Raw genomic sequence first — 25431 nt, 5'->3', positions numbered from 1 at the left:
TATACCATAAAACTTATAAATAATATTATATTATTATATTAAATATTTTAAATACAAAAAATAGATTTATAATTATGATGTATCTATTTAGTGCAAGAATATATGGTCAAATAAATGACAATACTACCAATTTTTATAATTTATTTCTCAAGAAAAGACTAAATATATTAAAAGTGTTTCTAATGAACTGTTAACAAAGTGTTGGATACTATAAATTTATTATATTCAAGAGAAGATAAACACTCAAATATATAAGAATTTTAATGTATACTCTATTGAAAAAGGAAAACAATAAAAAATTGCTAAATCTTCATCTCAGATTATAAATTACATATTAGTAATAATTTAAAAATTATAATAAAAAATATAACTTATTTAATTTTTTATATAGATATGAAAATCTAAAAAAGAAAAACAAAAAATAAGATACAACGTGCTTTTGCACGTAGTTGCCGCCTAGTATATTATATACACCACTATACAATTAGATATAGAAATTTAATTCGTGAGCGGGTAATACATACCTAATTTGGTGGGTTATTGAAAAATTTGGAATGGGATTAGAGCGATACTATTCATCTCACATCTGACCTTAATATATAATTCATATAATTTAATTTTTAAATATTCATTCCTATAATCATATTAAAATCATTAGTTAGATATTAATTATTAATTTTTTTCACTTTTGGATTTCAATATCTTATATAAATTAGATGGAATATTTACTTTAATTTTATAAAATAAAAAATTCAAATTATAACTTTTATAAAATTAATGGTCTAAAATAATAACTTTTTTCATCTTTAAACCAGTGGATTGAGAATTGGAATACATTCCCCGCTCATTACCATATATTTCCAATACCGAATATAATCTCATTATTAATGTATAGAAAAGAGAAGAAAGAAAATGATGAAAATTAAATTCAAAACAAATCTGAATATTTAACAAAGATAAACACAAATTATAGACCACCTTATAAAAAATTAAAATATTAAGTTATTAAACAACCCCACCTAATTAAACATGATAAATTTACGTATAAAAGATACTCTCACTCTCTACTTTTACGTATATATATATAAAAGATACTCTCGCACTCTAATATATCATAGAGAATATAAAAATAAAAATTAAAACAAGTAATAAAATAAGTACTCATGTAATATTTTTTCGTAAATCTAACACATTTTAAATTAATAAAAAATTGCTAACCTAGCTTAAAGTACCTAATATTAATGCTGAAAATAAAACTCTCTATAATGAACGAGAAAGCAAATGCATAAAGAATATCAATAATACTCAAAAACAAAAACCGATCACCATCAATTGTTATATAGAACAAGCGCTCATACTACCTTTTTTCAGGGTCTAAAAACTATTTTTTTTTTTATATATATATATTTCGCAATTTGATCTCTCTCCCTCGATCTTGTAATTAATTATTTCATGAAAATTACATACAAAAATAATATTAAAAGGCATCACAGCGCCTAGCCTCCTTATTAAGTGTCACACCAAATATTAGTAATTAAATATCAAATCTCATATATTATTCCTAATGCATGGTGTTATGAAAAGTGTGGGCACCAGTTGCTAATATAAATATTGATAATAAGAGCTGATTTCCCACATTATAACCCAAAAAGAGATCTTTAAATTTATAATAACGGATTTTTCTAAAAAAAAAAACCCAAAAAGAGATACATATACATTAACATTTATATATAATTACTCAACCGTATATATTCTCTTAAAAACCATTTCAACATTCAACAATAATGGCGATCTATATATATATCTAAGCACCAGGAGCAGCATCCTTAGCTTTACTCTGTAAATAACCACCATACTCTCTAGCATAATCCTTCACATGGCTAGCAGTATCATAAATCCTGCTACGCGCATAATCCACCCGGTCCGAACCGGGCGGGTGGAGTCCCCGGAAGTACTTATAAACCCATGCAGCCACGGCAACCGCCGCCACACCGAACCCGCAAAACGACAAGAAGGCGGCGGTGATAGCTATGAGAAAGCAGCCAATGGGAACCCATATGGGAATGGTTAAGATGATCAAGGGTGAGAATAGAATGAGAGCGAGGATTGTGACTGTGACTGTTGCTCCGGTTAGGAAGAGGAAAATTGAGCCGGAAACTATGAGGGTGAGGATGCCCAGGAGCTGGGTTGAGTTTGGGGCGTGGATTTGGAGTTTACGGAGTAATGATGATGGGGTTGTTGTTGTTTGGTTTTGGCGATCTTCCATGGTGAGAGAGAGAAGAGAGAGAGAGAGAGAGAGTTGTGTGTTGTGGATGATTATGAGGTGTATGTATGGGTTTGAAGAGAATGATTTTAGAGGGTTACGTGGAGAGGAGTGGAGTTTGGGATGACATGCATACAAACACGTGGAAATTTCATAAGAGAATTTGTTGCATGCCATTAAGGGTCCCACACTTGACTTTTTCTCGAGAAGACAAGGAGAAGGACTCATTATATTAATGGAGAAATGTTTTAAGGTATACATTTAATGTTTTTTTTTTTATTATTTTTTTGGGACTATTCAAATCTGATTTAATTATGTGTTGGAGGTTAGATTTTACTATCTAATCTGATTCAATTAATTTCAGTCATCTAATCGATCCAACATCTATTAGATAGTTGAATTGGATCGGTTCAATCCATTAAATGTATTTCATATATATTTATTAGTTTAATTTAAGTTTATTTAATATTTTAGACATAATATTTTTTAAAACGAATTAAATTCATCTAATATTTAGGTCAAGTATATGTATTGGATTGAATTAGATACATTCAATCTAAAAAAATAGTAAAATTTTAATATTTATTTTTATCTATATCTAATTACTCATCCAAACTAAATAAAAATACTAATTAGTTCGATGGAATGTATTAGATTTTTGGACATTCATCATTCAATATTTGATCCGATTTAATTGAATATTCTATATTTGTCCGTCTTCATTAAATTAGATAATTTATGCGCATCCTAACTATATGCATCTACTAGCTAGGGCATCGTGGTATTATCATATATGTAATATAATAGATTAATTTTATATAAAAGGTTGCTCAAAATAAATAATAATAGTTTTATGCTATTTTTTTTTTTAAAAAAAAAAATTATTGAAAAAAAGTCAACTTTAGTTAAAAAGTGATGATGTGAGATTAGAGTAGATAATTTTTAAGGTTGTTAGATGTAATAAATTTTATGTGAATCGACAGAGAATAAGAAAAATATTTTAAAAGAATATATATTTTACTTTAATTATGTGATACAATTTTAAAATTTAACAACTTATATAGATTTTTTTATTAATTTTAGTGAGCACAGTGCTAAGGGCACTTTAAGTATACGAATACTGTAAATATGAGTGCCTATTATTTTTTATTTTTTATTTTTTTAAACAGAATTCATTTCATCAAAAACATTACAATAGATATGGCGAATCTCGCCGAATAGCTTGACTCGCACAAAGAGAAATAACCCCTACCCACATGACACTAGCTTTGTTAATCAAAGCATCATTGGCTAAAACATGTACAACTTGGTTTGCTTCTCGAAATACAAAAGAAATCCCTGCCACTCTGTCATTTTGCAGCAGCCATTTAATCTGCGCAATGAGCCCATTCTCGACATCCTTTCTCCTCTTTCATCACTAAGTTAACTGCTTGAAGGCAATCAGATTTAATAGAGAAGGAGGACAGGTTGCGCTGTATACCGGCCTGAAGACCCATCAGAATTGCTTGCAGCAATGGCGTGATCTTCTTCTGCACAAAGCTGGTAGCAGCCACAACAACCCGACCTTCATGATCCCGGACAACTGAACTAAGCCCAGCTATGTCTTCCCCAACCTTGACCCCTGCATCCACATTGATTTTAAAAGAGCCTCGCCTAGGTGGAGTCCATCTTGCCTCTTCTCTCAGCTGTCCAACTTGAGTCGACACATTACTCGATCTCTCTAAATTCATGAAGGAACTTGCTGGACCATTCCAATATTGCACTAGCTTGAGGCTTGTGTCCCCCATGATTAACCGAGTTGCGAATATACTAAAGGTTCCAAGATAAAACCAGATTAAATTCAAATTCATCCTTAGTGAAAGAACTTGAAATTCTCATGAGGAATGCAAGCACATCCTCTCGGCCTTGTCGCTGTATTTTGCCATAAAACCCAGCTCCATTCCAAACCTCGCTTGCCCTGTTTAGTTTTTAACATTGAATATTAAGCACACATGCTAAATAGCAATACTTATCTATTATTAGATTTTCATAAAGTCTCGCTTGTCCTGTTTAGTTTTTATATTTTTTCTTTCACTCGTAGTATGGGGAAAAAGTGAGCTCTAGAAATATTACTAATTGAGTTAATTATAACTTTTTGTTAGAAATTTATTTTATATAAAATTTTGTCTTCAAAGATATAAAATGAATCTATTTTTATTTGTTTTTTTATTTTATAATAACTATAACATGTACTTATTTCTGTTAATTTTTCAAAAAAATTTAAATAAATATTTAAAATGTAAAAGATAGATTTGAAGTAATTTTTTTTAACATGTATAGATGTAATCAAAAATAATGTTATCAATACTGTAAATTACTCAAAAAAAAAAAATTCAAATTTTTACAAAAATAATGTTATAAATATAATAAATTGTTGAAAATTTTCTCATTATACTTTGAAGGAATAGGAGGATTACAACTACACAAAATACATACAAAAATATTAAAACAATATTACATGGGAATAAGAAAAAGAGATTACAAATATATATGAGTAGAAAGAAGAGAAGAAAATCTTTGAAACGCTTAAACAAGGTCAATGAGATTTGTCTAAAATACATTTTCTCTCTTCACATAGACACTTAGTTAGGAAAACTTTAAAAATACTTTTAAGAATTTATAAAGCCTCATATGCTCAGCTTAGTGTTTAATAATAATTATATCTCCACAAGATTCTAACCATAACAAGTGATTTCAACTAAGTGTATCACAAGTGAACAATATGTATATGTATATTTATTTATATAATTTTTTTTAAAATTGAATGGATAAATTTATTTATTTATTTATGCACTCATTCTTTTTTCTCCTCTGATCTATTTTTTTTTGTTTGACTCTTCTCTTAATTATTGAAATTGATATTTCAATTTTTGCAGATGAGTTGGGTTTGCAAGTTCTTCGACTGTAGGGGGGTTTGATCGGTTGTGGTTCGTTAGTGGTTAATTAGTGATTGCTATTGAGAGTAGGTAATTCAGAGTTGGGAAGGTCGCTTGCTCTCCAAAGCCGGAAAAGAGGTATTGATTAAAACAGTGGCTCAATCTCTTCCTACCTATGCTATGTCTGTTTTCTTGTTGCCGGTGGAAACCTGTAATAAGCTAGAGGGTATGATGAGCAAATATTGGTGGAGTTCGGGATCCAATTAGAACCGTGGGGTAAGTTGGGTGAGTTGGAGGAAGCTGTGTCGCCATAAGCATCATGGGGGGCTTGGTTTTTGAGATTTAAAGGATTTCAACTTAGCCATGTTAGGAAAACAAGCTTGGAGGTTAGTTACAAATGCTCATTCTCTTGTTAGTCGGGTATATAAGGCACGATATTATCCTCACGGTTCTTTTTTGAGTGCTTCTCTTGGGCCGAATCCTAGTTTCATATGGAAGAGTATTTTTGAAACGCAAGCTTTGATTAAGGAGGGAGCTCGTCGGGGGGTTGGTCCAGGTACGAATATTAGTGTTCAATTTGACCCGTGGCTTGCGGATGATTCTCAACCATGGGTTTCGTCTAGAGCTACTGGTATGGAGACGTGGACGGTTAATAATCTCATGGTGGTAGGAGAACGAGCTTGGGATTTAGAGGTGGTTTCGGATATATTCAATGACCGAGATAAAGAGATTATCATTCGAACCAACATTGATCAGGAGACTCCTATTGACACTTGGTATTGGCATAAGGATCTTTATGGGTTTTATACTGTGAGGGAGGCATATCGGTTGCTGCACCATTCAGAGATCACTAATACTAGTGAGTTTGAGATTAAGATATGGAAAATTGCATGGAAGCTTCATGTCCCTACCAAAGTGCACCAACTCATGTGGCGTGCTTTATCTGGTTGTTTGGCTACTAAGGTTCAACTTACTACCAAACATATTCATCTTGACCAAGTTTGTCCTATGTGTAACCAGGTGCCTGAGACCATTTACCATTTGTTGGTGCAATGTTCTTTTGCACGGTCTTGTTGGCATCTTTCGGTTCTAGATTTGAGTCATACGCCTATGGAGTCTTTTTGGGATTGGTTTAGCCATATTCTGCTACAACACTCATCCATGGCCCAGGAAGAATTGCTTATGGTTCTTTGGGCGATTTGGTATGCCCGAAATGAGGTGGTTTGGCGGGACAAATCAATGTCAGTGGCGGAGGTTATTTTATTGGCAAGAGTAGTCCTTAATCAATGGAGACATGGTCAACAAAGGAGAATGGGGTCTTTACTTGTTCCTACGGGTTCAAGAGTGGACCTAGAGCATTGGGTGAAACCAGTTATGGGAAAGATTAAGGTTAATGTCGATGGTGCAATCTTTGCAAGTGATGGTCGATTTGGAGCGGCAGGGGTGGCCCGGGATTCTCAGGGTCGATTCATTGAAGGCTTCACAGTTTTACGGGTGGGGTGTGTGGATTCGGCTATGGCTGAATTGGTAGAGGTTAAGGAGGCATTGAGTTGGATAAAGAGGAAACATTGGGGACCGGTTGAAATTGAAACCGATTCTTTGGTTGTTGTCCAGGCAATCCAAAGCACGGTGGAGATACCTTCTCCTTTTGGCCTTCAGGTGGCGGTTTGTCGTTCTCTTTTGGCCGATTTGTCGTTAGTCACAATTAATTTTGTTAAACGGTCTGTAAACAAAGCTGCACATTGTCTTGCTCGTAGCTCTTGTTTGTATCCAGATCGTATTTTTAGTGCGGATGATGTTCCTGCTGATTTTCTTTCTATTGTAATGGCTGAATCTTCTTATTAATAAAGTTACCATTTTTCTTCAAAAAAAAAAAAAAAAAAAAAATTGGGTGTACTATATCAATATTAAGAAAATACACATTATGTACTTTTGCTGTGAAAAAAAAATAAAAAATTAAAATATTAGTACATGTTTGGCATCATAACTAAAAAACTGTTTTTTGTTTTTAAAAACAGAAAATTGTTTTTAAAAACAATTTGGCTTGTTTGACCTTGTTTTTTAAAACAGTTTTCAGAAAACAAAGTTACAAAAAACAAGAATTTTGAAAACAACAAAATGTTGTTTTCTATGTTTTAAAAACCAATTCACTTTTGGTCAATGTTGTTTTTAAAAATCACTAACCAAGCGTGATTTGTGTTTTAAAAACTTTAAAAACTATTTTTGTTTTCATTTCTAAAAACGATTTTTTAAAACAAAAAATAGAAAACAATATCAAACATGCTCTTAAGTACTGCCTTATAATTGGAAAAAATAATAAGAATATATATTTATCTATTTAAATGGATCTTTCTAAGAAATATAAAAATATTAATCTCTTGTTTAAAAAGATTATTTTTCTTTTTAAAAGAATATAGTTTAATCATTTAATCGTTTTTCATTACATTTATACAAATATAAATTTATACATATTTTGATGATGTATAGTTTATACTTAACTCGCCATATAAATTCAATCCAAATAGTGACTGAATTTTATCTTTTAAGAATCGACATTAACCTTATATTAATTTGGTAAAACTTTATTTTTATTTTTATTCACATTAGATTTTTTTTTTATGTAATTTTGATCATTGTACCTAATCATCATGAGAATATTCCCCTATATAATGATATCATTATGTTGCCAAACTTATTGGATGGTTAATATACTTAATTTGGAGCCAAAATTTTCCATAAAAGTTAACGTTTTAAATGTAAATAAATGTTTAATGACCTAAGATATGGTAAATTAAATTTTGTTCTAGATAAACTTTTATGTTAGTCACCAATTAATGTGTGCCACACAACTATTTTAAACTTGTAAGATTCATCTATCTTATGTTCAAAGTTGCATTTAAAAATTTAAGAAAAGATCAAAATATTTAATTTACTCAAATTTGATACAGATTTAAATGACAAATAATAATCCTATTTATTCAATATAATTTATGTATAAGTCGAGTTTCTAACATATTTTACATTTATTAAATGAAAAATATATAATTTTTTAGTAATAATGTGCACACATAATTTATATAGTACAAATTTGATATATTTTTATGCAATAAGTAATTTTAATTAATTATTTTTATTTAAAATGTGTCCCACTTATAAAAAATGATTTGATTTATATTTATGTGCAATTTATGTGTACATAAATAATTATTATTATTTTTTAACAAATTAAATGAAAAAAAGTTGGAAACACACAAAATTATAATCTTCTAGAATGTGACTACTTAATTTATACCATAACTAATTATATATAAAAAAATATAATAATTTAATTATCCCAGTCAATTATATAAATAGTGGTGTACAATTAAATGTTTCACAATCAATCATAATTAATTCTACAAAATATCATTCCTCAATTTTTTAATTTCTTCTGATTTTAAAATAAAAAAATAATAATTTAAATTTGGACTTAAATAAATAACATAAAAAAAAAAAAAATGATAATAATCTAAAATAAGAGTAAAAGATAAAATAAAATCCAAAAGAAAGGTAAAATTATCTGAGTCGGATAAAATCAACAAAAGAACTGATAAGCACAGATAGAAGGCCTTATTTATTTATTTATTAATTTAATTCATTAAATTTAAAAGGAACACGTCAGCATGAATTTGGATAAGGACTGTTCACACCCACATGTTCTATAAATACACATGTCCCAATCCCGTTTTCTAAAACCTTTATTTCTCTTCTCTCTTTCTATTTAATTCATCATCAAAATTATTGAGTTCAAATAAAGCTTCCAATCAAAATCAATACCACCATAGATTTCGGTTTCTGGTTTTCAGATTTCAGATTCTTCTTCTTCTTTGAGAAATCGCAACAATATCAATGGCTGCTGCTGCTACTGCTGGGATTATCGGTGTTAATAATAATAGATCTTGGATTCAGTTCAAGGATAATGATAAGAAAAGGTCTCCTGCGAACAGAGTTAGGGTTTGTCGAGCTTCTTATTCGACGTCTTCATCTGTAATGGATCCGTACAAGACTCTTCGGATCCAACCTGGTGCTTCTGAATCTGAGGTCAGGAAGGCTTTCAGGCAACTCGCTTTACAGGTTCGATTTCTATTTTGATTTTCTTTTTTCAAAAAAAGAAAAAATTAAATAAAAAAAATATTAAATCCTTTTTTTTGTTTTGATTTCAGTATCATCCAGATGTGTGTAGAGGAAACAATTGTGGAGTACAATTTTCGAGAATCAACGAAGCTTACGATGTAAAAAACACTACTCGATATACTTTTTTTAATTTTTGATTTGATTTGATTTTTAAATTTAATTTATGAATTAATTTGGGGATCAAAATCTAATTATGCAGATTGTAATGAGTAATCTGAGAGAAGAGACAACAAGTAGAGATATATATGAATCGTACGATCAAGGAATCGATGAACCGATGAGAGGATTAAACGATGATTGGGATATGTGGGAAGAATGGATGGGTTGGGAAGGAGCTGGAATTAGAGACTACACTTCTCATATTAATCCTTACATTTAAAAAAATATATATTAATTAAAAAAAAAATCCCAATTAGGAAAAAAAAATAGAAAAAAATACTGTGAATTTGTGAATATACCATATTATGTGAATATTAGTATTAATAATAATAATTATTATTATAATCCGATTTAAGAATATTATTATTATTACTAAATCAAAATTGTGTACATACAGTTGGTGCTGAGTTTATTGGCTCGGCCCAGATAATTGAAAAAGTACACCAATTTCTCTTTTTATCTCAAAATTAATAATATTTCGTTTAATACAATAATGATTTACTGTACATGAATGGATGTTGTATTTATCGCAATAAAGTATAATTTGTGATTGTTTTTTTGTTTTTGTTTTTGTTGTTTTATTATTTATTTTATTGAAAATTTGGTTGGTGGAATTTCTTACTCGGCCAATAGTTTTTGATTACGTTGTTTTGGAATATAATAGAAAATAAATCTATTTTGGACTTTATGTTCTAAAAGTTACTCATTAGACTATGAAATGATAAAAAAAAAATAATATAATATGAAGTTGAATTTAATTTAAGAGAATTTTTTTAATATAATTAATTTAAAAATTATTTTAATACAAAAATAAACATAAAAAATATAATTAGTTTTATAAGAAATAAAACTAATATGAATGAACATGAAGGGCCACCACACATACTTGAATGGGTCCATTAGCATTTTCCATTATTAGAGGAAATTACACTCTATACCCTTTTTATATTGTACTCATTTATTTTTACCTTCTTTTTTAAAATCTATCATTTTTACCTCTTTTTTTAAACATTGTACCAATTTTACCCCTGTCACTTCAAGATATTCTCCATGTGATTCTCTTATGTAAGGGTATTTTGGGTACAATACATATAAAAAGAGGTATGTTTCAAATAAATATAAAATTAGAGGTAAATTTGATTAATTGATGAATAAAAGAGGCATTTTTCAACTTACCCCCCATTATTATATGTTGTGTGGGTTTGTTGAAAAGTAGGGTTTTTTCCTGGTCTTTTCTTTTTCTTGGCATATCTATTTTGGTGGCATTATAGGAGTGGACTCGAGTGGAATTGGATAAAAGATGCTTTTTTCTATCTTTGAAAATTATGAGAAATTATTAGTAATTAAAAATTACGAATACAAATTATTAGTAATTGAAGGTAAAATTTTGTACTAAAATATGAGAAATTAAAAACCTATAATTGAACCTCTCCCTCCAAAAACACCTATAATTTAAAAAAATTTAATAAAAATGTTATAAAATAGCTTCATATGGCCGTCTCTTATTTATTTATTTATTGAACAAATCTTATAAAAAAAAACAATAAAATATATTATGTGTTCTAAAATAAGTATGCATGACCCACATGTGGATAATGATTGACTACCTATTTGGTTTCTTTTAATAGTTTGTCTTCTAACTTATAAAGAGACTAATTTGAGATAAGAAAATAAATATTATCTTAAATTTTGTGTTTTTAAAAATTACTAATTAAATTTTTTATTTTATTAAATAATAAAATAAATTCTGTATTTTTCAAAATTATATAAATAAAATCTTTAACTTAATTTTTAATTATATTATTTTTTAATATAAGAAGCATTAAGATAGTTTCTAGTACGAACAAAAAATATAATCAATTTTATTATAATATCTCAAGATTGAATTATTATTAAATTTTATTTTCTACCATAAATTAATTTAGGTCATATTTGTATAATTTTAAAAAATATAAAATTTATTTTATCATTCAACAAAATAAAAAATTTAATTAATAAATTTTATAAAATAGTGTCCAAAATAATACTTATTCCTCACAAAAATTAAAATAACTAGAATAACTTTTCATTTGGAACGCTTTTGATAAAACAATAGAAGAGGATAAGATGCTCCTTTCTTTATTTTATTCTTTTTTTTTTCTTCAATAATGAGTAATAGGATAGCGATTGATTACCATATTTAGCTTTTCAAGTTGTCGAGAGTTTTAGGTTTGGGTTTGTTATGCCCTTTAATTTTTCACTGTGTCATAGGCCCATAACATTAGTGACTCTCTCACTCTTTCTCAAAAAGAAAAAAAATAGCATTGATGACTTGTCACTTTACTCTCTAATGGAGTGTTTAATTGGAATTAGAATAATAGAAATGAATCCGTTTAAAATACAAAATAATCAAAAATAATATTTTATTATGCTATTTATTAAACTGTCCGAAAAAAAAATTAGAATCATATTATTTTGTTTACATAATTAAGAAAAGTAATCAAAATGCTGTAATTTGATAAAATTGTTATTATTAAAACATGTAATTATATTTTGTTTATAGATTTTTAAAGAATATATAACTTTTTCATTTTTAATTAATAAAATTAAAATTAAAAAAAAAATTAAATTATGAAAGGGAAAGATATTTCTTATAAAAATAGAGGGAACCTTCCATTTTGTTTTCTCCCTAATTTGTGTAGGCCCTACTACTTTCTTACTTTCCAAAATTTAGTAAACAATTGTATGAGAATCAATAATACCATACCATTGATCCTCATTCCCTTTACGTAAACTTGCAAGGGGTTATTAATCAGGAGTGTTTATCGAATTGCTCACACCGCACAAACTGCCCGTACCGTACTATACTGCATATAAAATGCAATTTTAAATTCTTTACAGTGTGGTTGTACTTTACATTTTTACCAAACTGCAAGATACGGTGCGAGTTGCAGTTTTGAACTTAATAATTGCGGTTCAAACTGTACAACACTATATATTATGAAGTTACCATTTTTTACATTATAATTTTTATTTTATTCTTTTATATAAGAATAAATATATGTAATATAAGTATATATTACATTATTTTTTTTAGAAACAATTGAATATAATGACTTGATAAATAGTATTGTATATTATGATATTAAAGGTTTGATATTGTCAAAGTTTTATTCTATTGATTTTAAAATTTTAATTATATAAGGTCTGATAATGATTATACTGTAAACTGTTTAAACTGCACCACACCACATTTTCATAGTATGATTTTTGCATATTTAAAATTTTGCAGTGCAAGAAATTACAAAAACTACTTATGCAATTTAATTTGAAAAAATGTTAGAACCCTCACCACTCACACTGCAGAAACTCTTAGTTATTATTTGTAGAAAAATGAGGTTATTAGCTTATGCTACTAGGGATTTGTGTCACGGATAAACCCTTTATGGTTCCACATATATACATGTAATAGTGGTTAGTTAAAAAATACCACTTTTATTAATCAATTAATCAAATTTACCTCTAATTTTATATTTAATTAAAACATACTTCTTTTTGTATGTATTGTACCCAAAATACCCTGACATAAGAGAGTCACATGGAGAGTATCTTGAAGCGACAGAGACAAAATTGGTACAATATTAAAAAAATAGGTAAAAATGATAGACTTTAAAAAAGAAAGTAAAAATAAAAGAGGACAATATAAAAAGCGTATAGAGTATAATTTCCTCCATGTAATATCAGTCATTTAGATATAGCCCGTTGTTGATAAGATTAGGCCCATATACTTCGTTGGGCTAACATGGGCAATCGAACTGACAACCATCTCATGGGCAATCAAACGAGCCTTTTGTAAATTGATTAGGGCTTTTGAGCCTTTATAAACAAAAAGGAATAAGTTGAAGAATATCTCTTTTTTGTATTTATTAATAAAAAAATATCATCATATTATATTTTATTAAATTATACCCACTTTTATGAGTAGGTTTTTTAATATATCCTCACTCTCTACTTAACTCTAACATATAATTTACATTAACCTAAAGAGTCTAATAGAGACATCATCTATAAAAGATATATTTTAAAAAGTATGAAAATGAAGGTAAGAATTAAAACAAGTAAAGTAAAAGGGGCGTATAATGTAATTTCCTCAACAAAAAGTGAAGGGATAATTACATAAAATATCATTTTTTGTAAAAAGTTACATTTTTACGTTTTTAGTTTTTTTTTTTGTCTAATAAAGACATCATCTATAAAAGTTAATATATTTTAAAAAATATGAAAATGAAGGTAAAAATTAAAACAAGTAAAAGGAGTGTACAATGTAATTTCCTCAACAAAAAGTGAAGGGATAATTACATAAAATATCATTTTTTGTAGAAAGTTACATTTTTACGTTTTTAGTTTTTTTTTTTAATATTTTTATGATATTTTTAAAAAGTACTAGAAAATAACAAGAAAACTACGTGAAAGTAAGAAAAAAAAATATCAAAACAACAACAACAAAATAACATCAAAATAATATACAAATAACAAAAAATCAACAACAAAATAACAAAAATACAACATAAAAATATATAAACTTATGTAAATATAATCTATAAACTGTAAAAATATCGAAAATTCTGTACAAACTACACTTTTTGTAATTTTTTTTTTATTTGAAATTATCCCAAAAGATAACCTTGGAGTTTAATACAGTTTTCTCAACTTTGCTTACAAAATATATTAAGTATGTTAACAGCAATATCATTATCCTTTTTTAAGTTTATTCATCATCTTTACTAATATTACATCCTTACAAATCATAGAGATCTACCTTAAGATCATTATTTATACCAAAAAATATTAAACTCACCTGAAATCGGGCCGAAAAGGCTCTGTTAAAACAGTGGGCCGAATAGAATTGGGTTGTAAAATTAAATGGGCCGATTATTTTGAGTCGGAATCGGGCTGGGCCCTCTATGGCCCGTGTAACCCAACCCAACCTGTCCCGGTCCTCTGCTCCCTCACTTCTCTCTCTTTCTCTCTTTCTCTGTCTAAAACTATCAGAAAGCCCTAAATCATAAAACCTCCTCTCCATCCTCCGCCTCGCTCTCTTTCCTCTCTTCGTTCCGATCACACCTTTCAATTTCTCGGATCTTGGTAAGTGTTTTCATATGATTCGTTAATTTTGTACAGACAACTGATTCTTCTCTTTGATCTGATTGAATTTATGGTAAAGAGATTTGATTACTCTTGATAAGGCTTATAGAAGATAATGCTGTTAATTCTTGCAATATGCTTTATCACTTTTGTGATTTTTGGTTTTTCCTAATTCTGTAAATAAGAGAAACAAAAAAGGGATCAGAATTGTCGATGTTGGAAAAAAAACATGATATTCGGTAATGGAGTATTGAGCAGTACTGTATTTGTATGATGTTGCAGCCGCCAGCCGGAGCCACCATGTTTCGCCAAGCTACCAGAGTTCTTTCCCGGCCCTTTCTCTCAGCCCGAGCTCGGCCCTTCTCGACCGAAGTTTCGGCGGCTCCAGCCGTTGACGCGTCCTTTGTGGAGAGCTGGAACAAAGTGATCCCTAACATCGACCCACCCAAGACTCCTCTTGCCTTCATGAAGCCTCGCCCTCCCACTCCATCTACCATGCCTTCAAAGCTCACTGTCAACTTTGTCCTCCCTTATGCATCCGAGCTCTCCGCTAAGGAGGTAATTTCTTGTTTTAAAACCTTGCTCTATTTTTCTGTGAAATCACTTGGTTAGTACTGATTGTGTTGGCGTTCGACTTCAGTTATTCCATCTTTCTGCTGAACTGTTATGTATTTGTTTTTTGTTTGGCAATGTTTCGTTTGGGCATTGGACATTTCGATTTTATTGCATTTTTTTTTAAAAAAATTAACTTGTAAATTTATGTAGGAAAATGGGGTTTGAAATGGGGGCAAATATGATTGGGATCATTTATGTTCCAGTTTCTGTATTTGTTACCCTGAAAATGCACCTTCGTTACTTGGTAAAACACAACTAAATCGTACTACACTCAGTTCTGTAGTGCAAGATTCAATCCCTCTTGCCTCTAATTTATTTGTGTTTTTAATATAATGGGAAATGTGGGTTAGCTTTTATGTTTCTTTTGTACTTATGTGAATTTGCGATAGAGATCATGTACGGCCGTTGGCTGAAAGTTTCCCAGCATTTAAAGAAATTAAAGTTTAGCGCATCCACGTGGATAGATTATGGAATTATGTTTCTTTTAAATTATTCTTTCATGAGCTAAGTGTGATTTCGTTGTCTTGCATTACTTATTTCAATCCTTAGTTTTTTTTCCCACTGAAAGTTTCTTGATTGAAGAGACTGAAGAACTACACTGAGATTGAAATCTACTTATTTTCACAGACAAAATTACTTTAGGGATATTGAACCACATTGAATTTAACTAACTCCTATTTGTGGCATAGTTATTAGTTATTATGCTTTTTTTCCATCTCTTACAAAGTACAAACTTATGAAACTGAAATCTATCGATATAGTAACCTCAATTGGATTATTTTTATTTTCATTTTAACTTGAGTACATTTCTTGACAAAGCTCCAGATTTTTTTTTTTTTTAGGAAATCTTTTTGATACATTAAGTGGACTTGAACCTCCCACCACTCACACACACCCTCACCCACCTACCACTCGAGCTAGCCTCAAGCTCCAGATTTTTTGAACGATCCATTAAAATGCTTTTCGATTCCAAATTTGTGTTTTATTTCTTTGTTTTCCACGAGTGAGGTTGAATGTAATATCACTCTGGTCATTCTGCTTGTTAGTGTCTCGTAGGCTATCAGGGCTGCTAATATAATTTGAAATTATTTGTAAGAGCCTGGTAAAGATAATTTGAAATTTTTTGTAATTTATGAATGCAAGGGATAAATTTTAATTTAAACCACGAGGCATGGTTTTGTTGGGAATTCTTGATTTTCTTTTAAGTTGGAGTTGACTTTGAATATCAAATCCTAATTGTAACACAGGTATGCACACAGCATATGTATATCTCCTCTTTTCTGTATAGCCTTTATTCCATTTGGAAAGTGATAGTCCCTCTACCATTTGTTAGACCGTTAGATCTACATAAGACTTTAGTGCTGCAGTGAAAGTATTTTGTTTAATATTATTGGGCTTTGTTATTTCTGACTATTAATGCTGCTATGGAAAGAAAGTTTATGTTTTAAGATATATTACCTTGTTTGAGTTACCAATTTCTTTCTACTCTATGAAACAATTACCTCTATTTGATGAGCATTTTATTTCCGGCTGAAGATTCTAATTGAATTGTCAATGACGTCAGTTTATGATATATTTTATATTTATTGAAATTAGGGAAATATTTTATTCCTATAACATAAATGGATTTGATTACTTATAAAGATGTGAGCATTTATAAAACTATAATTAAAGCTTTGCATCTTGGTTTGTAAAAACATATGCTCCTTTCTAAGTTATGAATTTGATTGGGATATATATCATTTTGTTTCTTTTATATTTTGGATTCTTGAAAACATCCCCAAAAGCAATGGTGTATCTACTTCATGCCATTGAACTATTAAAATTTTAGAATCCACTTTTAATATTTCGAACGTTGCGCATCAAATTTTAAAGAGCTTTGTAAAGGGATTGGACATCACGGTGGTGGTCTGGCATGCAGGACTGTGTACCTTGTGCTACTGTGTTTCTTATTTGATTTTTTATCGATCATAATAAATTAGCATAATCTGCTGGTCATGTGGATCAGCATCTTTCCAATAGGTATGTGGTGTGGCTCAAATCAGTCCTTTTTGTATGGGTAATAATTGTGTTCACTATCACAGCACCATCTTAAAAATATGTTTAAGAAGACACAAGCAGCACAGACAGGCACTTATTTAGGGAACTAATATGACTTTTTTAAATAGCTGTGATAGTAGAACGTACCTGCCCAACTTGCAAAAATTTGAGAAGAATTAAGACAAATGTTGTTTTGATCTCATATCTTACTTTCCATGAATCTTGTACCAATAACAGGTTGACATGGTTATAATTCCAGCAACTACTGGTCAGATGGGTGTTCTTCCCGGTCATGTATCAACTATTGCAGAGCTGAAACCGGGACTCCTATCAGTTCACGAAGGAAATGATGTGACAAAATATTTCGTCAGCAGTGGTTTTGCATTCATCCATGCAAATTCCTACGCTGATATAATTGCAGTAGAGGCTGTTCCACTCGATAAAATAGATCTTAGCCTAGTCCAAAAAGGACTTGCAGAATTCAACCAGAAGTTGAGCTCTGCTTCAACTGACTTGGAGAAAGCCGAAGCTCAAATTGGAGTGGAGGTGCATAGTGCCATGAATGCTGCCCTCACAGGCTAGTGTTACTTACTACTGGTCCCTTGGTCAATTTGCTCTTGTTAATTTAGTCATAATATCTCACTTCATGCAAAGTTGCATCCTTTTTTTTAAAATTCTGCCTCATTTTGTCTTCTGGAGCCAAATTTGTCTCTGAACATTTTATTTGTTTTTGTGGTGAATGTGGAATTCATATTAATAATCTTGATTGAGTATCAGGCTTTCACAAATAGCTGAGCAAACACTTGAAGAAATTGTACTTGTATTTACCGGACTCGTTTATTTTTATAAGTTTTATACAGCTTTATGGGGGTTTTCATTATATTGTTGGTCACTGCAACTGTGGAGCTGTATAACTCAGATTCGCACAAACTTTATACCGTTGGAAAGATTTTGAACCTTATTACCTTAATGACTTGTCAATTTCCTCTCCAAAAAGGGGTAACAATGAGGTTTTTGATGTGATAAATTCAGATGGTAAACACTATTAGCGTAAGCTAATTGTGATTGTGTCACTTTACACATTTAGTAGAAGAAAAAAAAACAAAAAGTAGTGATTATTAGAACACAGATAATCCTTTTAATGGTTCCACATACATACACGTAATTAGCAGTCAAATATTTAGAGGGTTTTATTGTTTTTGAGATTTTTATTCAAGTTATTTTATAGGACAATTTTTCCTGTAAAATACATATTTTTAAGCTTGTATAAAAATCTATAAAATTTATAATTTCCTTTTAGATGGAGCTTTAGTTGATTGGAATAATTTGAGAATTACCTTTTTTATTATGCATTAACTAAATATAAATGCAAAATAATTTTAATTGATAAATGTCCTATTTTATAATCAAAATATTAAAATATAATTTTACATAACTTATCAAAATTAGAGTTTCTAACACAGTATAACTTATAAAATTGGGTATAAATTAAAAAATAATAATAAAAAAATTAAAATAGAAAATGAAAGTGAGTTTAGATTGTAATTAGGTATGCCCACTATACTCGATTGGGCTAAATTCATTTGGAGTTCAAAATTATTTTCTCAACTTTGCTTAAGAAATCTTAGCCCGTTGTGAAGCTTGTCAATTTCTTTTTTTTTTAATCTTTAGTAATGAAATAAGTATCTTTTAACTTTATATTTTATAAAAGTTATTTATTAGATTTTTTGATTTATTAAATGATAAATTAGATTTTATATTTTCTAAAATAGTACCTTAATTTTTTATTAAAATAAAATTTAATAATAACCTGATCAATTGGTATTATTATAAGATTAGTTACATTCTCTACATCTCTTCATGTTAAAAATTATCTTCAAGTTGATTATATTAAAAAAAATTATTAAAAATTAACATTAGAATAATATTTTGTACCATTTTAAAATATACATAGTCTAATTTATTATTTAACAAAAGAAAAAGTTTAATCAATAATTTTTATAAAATATACAATCTAAATAGTATTAATTCTTTTTTATTTCGTTTGGGAGTATTTTTTTCATTTTTTCTTCGTGGTCTATGTAATAAATATGTACTATGTCCAAGCCACAAATCTTAAAGATCTACCTTAAGAATATTTAAACAATAATGTATTATTTTACTATATAAATAGTGAATCAATGACACCACTCTAATTTGTTATTGGGATTTCCCATTTGCAGGAGAATCTTCAATGTTTATCTAATAATAAATCTCTAAGTAAATTTCAATTATAAAATTAAATTTGTTGTTTTGTTTTTGGTTTGTGAAATAAGAGATTGAGATTTGATTTGAATTTTTTTTAATACAAAACGGTAAACGACAAAACAATTGTTTAAGGTACCCCACTCCACTTGTTAATTCTTATTTTATTTCTTAAAAGGAAAATCTCTCTAACTAAACCAATTAAGAATTTTACACGAATAACCCTAACTAGTTTTTGCTTTAATATTAAATTTAAAAATTATAGAAATAGTCCTTTTCAAATTAAATCCAATGTAAATGATTTGATGAATCCTGTTTTAAATTCTCTAGTTTGATCACAGTTTTAAAAATCTCAATAGCGGTTCAAATTAAACGTATAATTATTTTATATAGACTTAATATATATATATTTTTAGATGAAATATTAATATTTAGGAACAACTTTTAAGTAAAATATTGATATTAACTTTATATTGTTGTGATGATAATTTTTTATCATTATTTATGTATAATAAATTTATTAAAAGTAAAAAAAAGTTACCAAAAAATGAACAATTATTGTAAAAAAAGTTGAGAACAACTATGAAATACAAATCATAGTTTCAAACAAAACCAATATCTTTTTGATTGGTTTAGTTTTGAATTTTTATAAAATCGTAATACTGGTTTGGTTTGAAAAAATTGAAAATTCAGACCAAATCAATTTGTAAACACCCCTACTTAAGTTAGCTATTATTTTTGGTAAAATTTCTCGAACTTTATGCTTTTTAAGACTTAACCACAAAAATTAAAATTTTAATGGTAAAATCTACTAAACTCCTATTCCGTTTTGTTCGTTTTTGCTCTTTGAGGGAGAAGATAGAAAGAGAGAGAAAGAGAGGGCAGATGGCTCAATCAGAGTCATGGAGCTTTGGCTCTGGCGAGTTCTACCACGAAGAGAGAGAGAAAGAGAAAGGGAGGGTCTGAGAGGGAGAAGATCGAGAGAGAGAAAGAGAGGCCCTGACATAGAAGGAGAGGGAGAGCTGAGAGAGAGAAAGAGAGAAAAAGAGGGCCTCACATAGAAGGAGAGGGAGGTCTGAGAAAGAGAGAGAGAGATTTGGGGTTTTTTAGAAAGAAAAAGAAAGAAGAAAAAAACAAGTTAAAAACAAATTTATTTATTTTAAAATTTTTAAATATTTAAAATTATATTTTTTAATTCATATTACTTGGATGATTAAAACTTGTGTGAAAAAATATAAATTTTTCAAGTAATTTTATTGTTAATATCCTAGATAATAAAACTTTAAGTTCTTCATGGAATTATGTATTTTTCTTTTTAACAATTTTTGTATGAACTATTATTTTTAGGTTATTTTTTAAAAAAATATTATTTTCACGTTACAAAAATATAGTATAATGTTATGAAAATATAAAAATATTTTTGTTTTCTTCAAAAAAAAAAAAAAAATATAAACACGTAACAGTGTATAAAAAATTACAAGTAGTTTATGTAAATTTGGTTAGGGAAATTTGATTTTCTATGCTTAGAAAATCAAAAAATTTGATTTCTAAACCAATAATTAAAACCCTAAAAAAACTATACCTTTTTTTTCAAAACCCCAAAAATACCCCCAAACTAAAACTATCTCTCTTTCTCTCTCTATCTAGCTTCTGGCCCCAATAATCCCACACCCCAGGTCCGATGGTCGGACCATGGGGTCCGATGGGGTCCGACCAATCGGACCCATCGGACCCCAAGGTCCGACCATCGGACCTCTCTCTTCCCTCTCTCTCAAATCGCGGAAAAAAAAAAAAAAAAAAAAAAATTAAAGCGGGTCGGACCTTCGTCCGATGGGTCCGACCATCGGACCCGAAGGTCCGACCATCGGACCCTTTCTTCCTCTCTCTCCAAAATCGCAAAAAAAAAAAAAAAAAAATTCAAAGGTCCGATGGTCGGACCTTTGTCTTCTTCCCTCTCTCAAATCGCAGGAAAAAAAAAAAAAAAAGTTTCAGAGAAAATCGCAGGAAGTGGGTGGGGGCGGTCAAGAGTGGGTGGGTGCGATCTAGGGTGGGTGGGTGCGGTCTACCGTCGGTGGGTGGGTGCGGTCTACCGTGGGTGCGGTGGTTCACCGTGGGTGGTGGTCGATCGGCGTTTTGGGTGGAACGCCGGAGGTGGATCGGTTGGATTTGGTGCTTTCTTAGTTGGGTTTCGGGTGGGATTGCTTTGAGAGAGAAAGGAGGAAGAGAGAGAGATGGTTGAGAATAATGAGAGGGGTATTTTTGGGGTTTTAAAAAAAAAGGTATAGTTTTTTTAGGGTTTTAATTATTGGTTTAGAAATCAAATTTTTTGATTTTCTAAGCATAAAAAATCAAATTTCCCTTTGGTTATTATTTTTACTTGAATAAAACAATAAAAAAAATAAAATAAAAGGGTAAGTTAACCGCCAGAAGTGAAGATCAGAGAGAACCATTAAAACAAAGAAAAGCTTTATTCAATTATGTGATACATACATACATACATACACTAATGCCCTTTTCTTCTTCCTTTGGCTTTTGAGCCTCATTTATTATCCCCATCGCCATCGCTTCATAAGCCTTCACTCTCTTCATTCAGGTATCTCTTTTTCAATCTAGGGTTTTATTTCTGATTAATTTATCCCCCAATTTATCTATATCTTCATTGTTTACTCTTTTTAGTTTTCTTATAATTTGAGTATACAATCAAACACTATTTCTGAATTTCTATCGCATAAGGTCTTACGAACAATTTGCTTATTATTTTCTCATTAGAGGTGGTGGTGTGGATTATGCTTATGAGTGTTTTATTATGTGTTTGTTTACTTGGACAAACGTATGGTGCTGAGAACTCTACAATTTTTTATGTTTTTGTTTTCATAGTCGATTCTCATAATTTAATTGATGCTTGTTTAGTTTTTTAGTTTTGGGTTGCTCTTAATTTTCAAAAATATTGTACTACATTTATTTATTCTTTTACCTTCTATTTTTGTTGCCCGGATGTAAAGAATGGCATTTCAAGTAGGGTAGAATTTAAAACCTATGCTAAATCTGTGTTTGAGAATTTGCTGGTTCCTGGATCTATTGATTTTAGTATCGTGTGTGTGTTCTTAGTTGAAGAATTAGTTAATTGGCTTATCTGTTTTTTCATATTGAAACAATTTACACCTGATGTGGTGTGGAATATTATGCTTATGAGTGTTTATGTGTTTGTTTAGTTGGACCAATGATTGAAGCTGAGAACTCTAGAATTGTTCTGTGTTTGATCTTATAGTCCATTCTCATAACTTAATAGATGCTTGTTTATTTTTGGGTTGCTCTTAATTTTCAAGATATGGATTTCTTTTTTCCATTGTAATTTTGTTGCCCGGGTATAAAGAATGGCATTTGAAGTTGAAAACCAAATTGTAAAGTTGAAGAGCTAATTCTATATTGGAGAATTTGTGGGTTCGTGGATCTATTGGTTTTAGTAGAGTGTGTGTGTTCTTAGTTGAAGAATTATTTGATAGGCTTATCTGTTTTTGATGTTGAAGCAATTTACAGCTGATTCCTCGATGGCGGACCTCAAAGAGCGGTTGCTTCCTCCGAAACCTGCATCTGCTATGAACTTGAGGGAATCTTCATATAGACCGTCGCCCTCTGGAAGGCAACCTTTTCAAGGAGTCGATGTTGTAGGACTGAAGAAGCGTGGCCAGGGCATCAGGTCTTGGATTCGGGTTGACTCATCTGGTAATTCTCAGGTAATTGAGGTTGACAAATTTACCATGATGCGTCGCTGTGACTTACCTGCTCGCGATCTGCGCCTGCTTGATCCTCTCTTTGTTTATCCTTCAACCATCCTTGGCAGAGAGAGAGCTATTGTTGTTAATTTGGAACAAATTCGGTGTATCATTACAGCAGATGAGGTTTTAATTCTGAATTCCCTGGATAGCTGTGTATTGCAATATGTAGTGGAACTACAACGGCGATTAACTCCATCTGGGGTACCGGAAGTCTGGCAATCAGACAATTCTGATTTGAGTCGGAGGAGGGGAAGTAGAAATTTTGACAATGTTTTCGGAAATACATCTCCTGACTATTTGCCCTTTGAGTTTAGGGCTTTAGAAGTTGCTTTAGAGGCTGCTTGCACATTTCTTGATTCTCAAGTGAGTAAAGTACTAACGCTCAAGTTTTACCGTTATCTTCATCTATCCCACAATCTCACACATAGAGAAACAGAATAACATTGTGTATATTATGAATTAAGTAGCATTAGACTTTGACTCATATAAAGGCAGTATTTTGCACACATGTTAAAGTAGTATGGGTCAGAGTACAATTACAAAAGTTTCTAAAACTGCACTACAAAAAATGGTTTTGCAAAGTGAACTATTTTTACATGTAAAATACTGTGTTTAGCATTTCATGTAAAATGCCACTTTCACATGTAATGAATTTTTTTACATGTACAATTACAGAATGATCTTTGCCTTAGTCTTTTTTACCCCTTTCTGGTATGTTGTTGTGTTTTTCTTTTCCTCCCCCTGTGATCTTAAATTGACTAGTTTTCCCTTTTCTAAAGGCAGCAGAATTAGAAATCGAAGCATACCCGTTGTTGGATGAACTGACATCGAAGATCAGTACATTAAACTTGGAGCGTGTTCGTCGCCTAAAAAGCAGACTTGTTGCCTTGACTCGGAGAGTGCAGAAGGTCTACAGAAATGCATATTATTGATTAATTTTCCTTTATTATCTCAGAATAGCAGAAAAAGGTATCCAACACTTTTTCCTTTTATTTGTATGTTTAGGTTAGGGATGAGATAGAGCAACTCATGGATGATGATGGGGATATGGCTGAGATGTATCTTACCGAGAAGAAAAGTAGGATGGAAACGTCATTCTATGGCGATCAGTCTTTAATTGGATACAGATCTAATGATTGTGCATCTATTTCTGCTCCTGTATCTCCTGTCTCTTCACCCCCTGAGTCTAGAAGGCTCGAGAAGACCTTGAGCATCGCAAGGAGTCGACATGAGAGTATGAGGAGTTCAGACAGCAATACAGAAAGTATAGAAGAGCTTGAGATGTTGCTGGAAGCGTACTTTGTTGTTATAGACAGCACTCTAAACAAGCTGACATCGGTATTCACAAATGTTTATCTTCATTTGATTGCTGTTCATCAATATTCGAATACATCGACATCTAAACAGTGTTTAATCAATTTTTATTCTTCTATGTTTCAGCTGAAGGAATACATCGACGACACAGAAGATTTCATCAACATTCAGCTGGTATTATGCTCTCCCTACAATTCATAATATCTCTCTATTGCATATACAACCATCCATAGTGTGTAGATATATTCTGTTCTGATTCTTGTACAAACTAAATTGAACCTATTAAGTGCACAGCTTCTTCTTTGGATTGATAATAGCCGAAATATCATTCGATTGATTACTACCGTCTGTGTGTGGTAGTCTTATGCTTCAAATATTTATGTTTGCAGGATAATGTTCGAAACCAGCTTATTCAATTTGAGCTACTTCTCACAACTGCAACATTTGTGGTAGCCATTTTCGGGGTGGTTGCAGGAATCTTCGGCATGAACTTCCCCATAGCACTGTTTGACAGTCCCGTGGCTTTTAAATGGGTCCTCATTGTTACCGGGATAACAGGCATGACCATATTTTGTGCTTTTGTATGGTTTTTCAAGTATAGAAGGCTCATGCCATTGTAGGTGCTTTAAGACCCTCAATTAAAATGATTTAATTGAAAAGAGGAAGAATTTTGTTTTCTTCCTTTATTCTTTTCCTTTTTTACTTTATATATATTCAATGAGAAAATAGGAAATAAAAGCTAGTCCTCTTTAGCTACCATTTTTGGCTTGTCTTGTTCTGAATTGAAGATTAAAAGTATATGGGGTTG

At 30.4% G+C, this 25431-nt stretch overlaps 4 protein-coding genes across 7 annotated transcripts; 3 read left to right on the top strand and 1 right to left on the bottom strand.

Annotated features, from left to right (window-relative positions):
- Window positions 1–1685: 1685 nt before the first annotated feature.
- LOC115708046 (oleosin-like) lies at window positions 1686–2303 on the bottom strand. The gene has a single exon (XM_030636216.2). The coding sequence runs from the start codon at window positions 2264–2266 to the stop codon at window positions 1805–1807; it is 462 nt and encodes a 153-aa protein (XP_030492076.1). The 5' UTR covers window positions 2267–2303; the 3' UTR covers window positions 1686–1804.
- Window positions 2304–8907: 6604 nt separating this feature from the next.
- Window positions 8908–10069, top strand: LOC115707951 (chaperone protein dnaJ 8, chloroplastic). Its single transcript, XM_030636067.2, has 3 exons — window positions 8908–9291; window positions 9381–9449; window positions 9551–10069. The coding sequence occupies exons 1-3, from the start codon at window positions 9067–9069 to the stop codon at window positions 9728–9730; spliced, it is 474 nt and encodes a 157-aa protein (XP_030491927.1). The 5' UTR covers window positions 8908–9066; the 3' UTR covers window positions 9731–10069.
- A 4403-nt stretch (window positions 10070–14472) lies between these two features.
- LOC115707949 (ATP synthase subunit delta', mitochondrial) lies at window positions 14473–18169 on the top strand. The gene is made up of 3 exons (XM_030636065.2): window positions 14473–14634; window positions 14917–15192; window positions 17527–18169. Exons 2-3 carry the CDS (start codon window positions 14935–14937, stop codon window positions 17869–17871), a joined length of 603 nt encoding a protein of 200 aa, XP_030491925.1. The 5' UTR covers window positions 14473–14634; window positions 14917–14934; the 3' UTR covers window positions 17872–18169.
- A 3748-nt stretch (window positions 18170–21917) lies between these two features.
- LOC115707944 (magnesium transporter MRS2-1) lies at window positions 21918–25382 on the top strand. 4 transcript variants are annotated; one of them, XM_030636061.2, is made up of 6 exons: window positions 21918–22126; window positions 23061–23672; window positions 24089–24217; window positions 24315–24647; window positions 24750–24797; window positions 25013–25382. In XM_030636061.2, exons 2-6 carry the CDS (start codon window positions 23082–23084, stop codon window positions 25241–25243), a joined length of 1332 nt encoding a protein of 443 aa, XP_030491921.1. In that variant the 5' UTR covers window positions 21918–22126; window positions 23061–23081; the 3' UTR covers window positions 25244–25382. The 4 variants fall into 4 exon arrangements, with proteins under 4 accessions (XP_030491921.1, XP_030491919.2, XP_030491920.2 ...); XM_061118436.1 differs by having other exon boundaries at window positions 21932–22126; window positions 23071–23672; XM_030636059.2 differs by having other exon boundaries at window positions 24315–24797.
- The last annotated feature ends 49 nt before the right edge of the window (window positions 25383–25431 follow it).

The sequence above is a fragment of the Cannabis sativa genome, chromosome 1 (genome assembly GCF_029168945.1).
Source record: "Cannabis sativa cultivar Pink pepper isolate KNU-18-1 chromosome 1, ASM2916894v1, whole genome shotgun sequence".
In the NCBI taxonomy this organism is placed as follows: Eukaryota; Viridiplantae; Streptophyta; class Magnoliopsida; order Rosales; family Cannabaceae; genus Cannabis; species Cannabis sativa.
Note: the sequence above shows the minus strand (reverse complement) of the source record. Positions and strands in the feature narration are given on the sequence as shown.

Excerpts from the sequence above, each read along its gene's own strand:
- LOC115708046 (XM_030636216.2), bottom strand. The coding sequence starts at position 2,266 with ATGGAAGATCGCCAAAACCAAACAACAACAACCCCATCATCATTACTC.
- LOC115707944 (XM_030636059.2), top strand. The coding sequence starts at position 23,082 with ATGGCGGACCTCAAAGAGCGGTTGCTTCCTCCGAAACCTGCATCTGCT. Across the intron at positions 23,673-24,088 it reads GCACATTTCTTGATTCTCAA|GCAGCAGAATTAGAAATCGA; the intron begins GTGAGTAAAGTA and ends CCTTTTCTAAAG. Across the intron at positions 24,798-25,012 it reads ATTTCATCAACATTCAGCTG|GATAATGTTCGAAACCAGCT; the intron begins GTATTATGCTCT and ends TTATGTTTGCAG.
- LOC115707951 (XM_030636067.2), top strand. The coding sequence starts at position 9,067 with ATGGCTGCTGCTGCTACTGCTGGGATTATCGGTGTTAATAATAATAGA. Across the intron at positions 9,292-9,380 it reads TCAGGCAACTCGCTTTACAG|TATCATCCAGATGTGTGTAG; the intron begins GTTCGATTTCTA and ends TTTTGATTTCAG. Across the intron at positions 9,450-9,550 it reads GAATCAACGAAGCTTACGAT|ATTGTAATGAGTAATCTGAG; the intron begins GTAAAAAACACT and ends CTAATTATGCAG.
- LOC115707949 (XM_030636065.2), top strand. The coding sequence starts at position 14,935 with ATGTTTCGCCAAGCTACCAGAGTTCTTTCCCGGCCCTTTCTCTCAGCC. Across the intron at positions 15,193-17,526 it reads CCGAGCTCTCCGCTAAGGAG|GTTGACATGGTTATAATTCC; the intron begins GTAATTTCTTGT and ends TACCAATAACAG.